Source organism: Myzus persicae, unplaced genomic scaffold (assembly GCF_001856785.1).
Source record: "Myzus persicae strain clone G006 unplaced genomic scaffold, MPER_G0061.0, whole genome shotgun sequence".
Classification (NCBI taxonomy): Eukaryota; Metazoa; Arthropoda; class Insecta; order Hemiptera; family Aphididae; genus Myzus; species Myzus persicae.
The window spans coordinates 1,045,197-1,047,536 of NW_019100470.1; the positions used below are offsets into that span (position 1 = coordinate 1,045,197).

At 25.9% G+C, this 2,340-nt stretch overlaps 1 protein-coding gene across 1 annotated transcript; it reads left to right on the forward strand.

Annotated features, from left to right (window-relative positions):
* The first annotated feature begins 597 nt into the window (after positions 1-597).
* LOC111042824 lies at positions 598-958 on the forward strand. The gene has a single exon (XM_022327522.1). The coding sequence runs from the start codon at positions 629-631 to the stop codon at positions 956-958; it is 330 nt and encodes a 109-aa protein (XP_022183214.1). The 5' UTR covers positions 598-628.
* The last annotated feature ends 1,382 nt before the right edge of the window (positions 959-2,340 follow it).

Below are 2,340 nucleotides of genomic sequence, written 5' to 3' on the forward strand. Positions count from 1 at the left end.
TAATTATAATTATTCCAAAGTTTAAAATAAAAGTTCTCTCGAGACTTATTGCGGTCTTTCTTGCGGAATTTATGATAATAGTCGTAATGGTTCTCTTTTTCCTATTAACTTGAAATTAAATTAAACTTCAGTGATTAAGACATTACTTTATTTATACAATAATAACACACAGAAAATGTTTTCTTGAAACCATAATCGTACTTAATAATTTCATTAAAATTACCAATTTTGTTCTACTTCCATGATGCGTTAATTAATATTTCTGTCCACTTTAACTTCCTAAAAAAAATGATTAAATGCACGGTTTATCTCATCATTAGAGCGCGGATTTCTATGCAATTGCATATTTGTTTCCTTTTAATATTTTTGGATTTTTGTCAGTATTCTCTACGAATCATCATAATTTGAAGCAAATGGTGAAATTTTTTTTTGCATATTTTTGCATATTTCAATGTTATTCATAATTTTGCATATTTAGGCAAAATTCAAAATGTATTGCATATTTATTGCATATTGAAGCAAAAATTTAAAAAAATGTATAAAATAATATAGTATAATCAAGTAGAAAAATTAAAAATACATTTTATGGGCACGACGTAAACTTAATAAAAAACTGGAAACTCAAAATATGACTTTACATGAAAGCTTTTCAATAATTGACGAAATCAAAGAAAAAATTAATTCTATTCCTGGGCCAAAAGGTGCAACACTTACTACAAAATTAAATGAGCTTTCCAATAAAAATAAAGGTCTAGAAATTCTACGAAAAATAAATGCAGTACTATCAGGCGAAAACGTTCAGCTCGAAGATGTTTATCAAGACCCGAAAATAATAAGTTGCTTCAAATATGCCCCAACAACTTCGGTTGAAGTCGAAAGTTCGTTTTCAGTATTTAAAAATATGTTAACTGATAAACGTCATAGCTTCACTGAAGAAAAACTTGAAATGCATATATGATCATTCATTTTAATAATAAATAAAATTTAAAAAATTTAAAGAGAAATTTATATAAGTATTTAATATTTTAGTATTTAAGTAATTAATTTTTATAAGAAGTTTAATTTGTAAAATTTTAAATAAATAAAAAAAACGAATTTCATGATTTTTAGTGCATATTTTTGCATATTTTCATGATTTTTACTGCATATTTTTTGCATATTTTCATGATTTTTACTGCATATTATATGGCATATTTTGATACTTTTTAGTGTATAAAAATCCGCGCTCTACTCATCATGTTGTCACCATAAGTTTTAGTGCACCACAAGGTATTCTATAGGAAGAATAATTTATTTGAATACGTTTTTCTTGTATAATAGACATAATACATATTGTACATATTATGCGGATTTGTTTGATTATTAAATGAATAAAATGTTAAATGAAAATATTATAGACTTAACTAAAAATAAAAAACCAAGAAAATGTTGAAGCTCGGTCATCGTGTTTTTTATAATTTAATAATTACAATTTTAGTGATTCTGTTCAAAAATTTTTAAACTCTGTGAGAAATTTTGTGACTCTATCGTGCTTTCATAGTAGGTACATATTATTATCTCCTCTTATTAACCGAATGAAAATGACGGGTACAATTTTAAAAAGTTCTTAATCAAAACATAGACACTTCGAAATGTGATGTTTGTATTTTATTAAGAATTGAACGTGTTCCGATTTAAAATTATAAGTTAAAAGTGTAACATAACTGAAGTACGAATAAGTAATATGGTTTATTTTTATCGAGAAAATATTTTTCCCGAGCTTGCATTAAGCCACCCACCACCACACACTCTAAAATAGTTCTTTTATTTTTTTTTAAAGTATGTCATAATATATTTTCTTCTTACATTGTATTGAGTAGGTATGTGCTTAGAATATACAACGAGTAATAAGTTTCAAAGAAAAAGTTATTGAATGTTCCGAATAAATGTACTATCCGATTACATATGAAGCTTGTTAGTTGTTAAAAAGTTTCTCGTATAGATTTATTTCACTGGTTTACTCGTATGTACTAATAGACTTTGATTTTAAACCCCGAACAATGATGGACAAATTGTAGGAAATAATTACCAATAGATTGAGTTCATAGTCACTACGAGTACTTCAGCTCTTCGCTTGAATAATTTAAAACTATATTGTAGTACAAATATTAAAAAAAAATTTTAAAAATGTTTGTAATAAATAAATATTTGCCTTTAAAACATAGTATTTTGAAATCGGTACCTGCATTAGTTTACGGAATATCCGACCTTGATAGTTTTACTAACCCGTTGCAACTTATATACTCCGTGGTTAGACTCGTTGTATTATTTAAATATATATTACTGTACAGCTCCCATGTT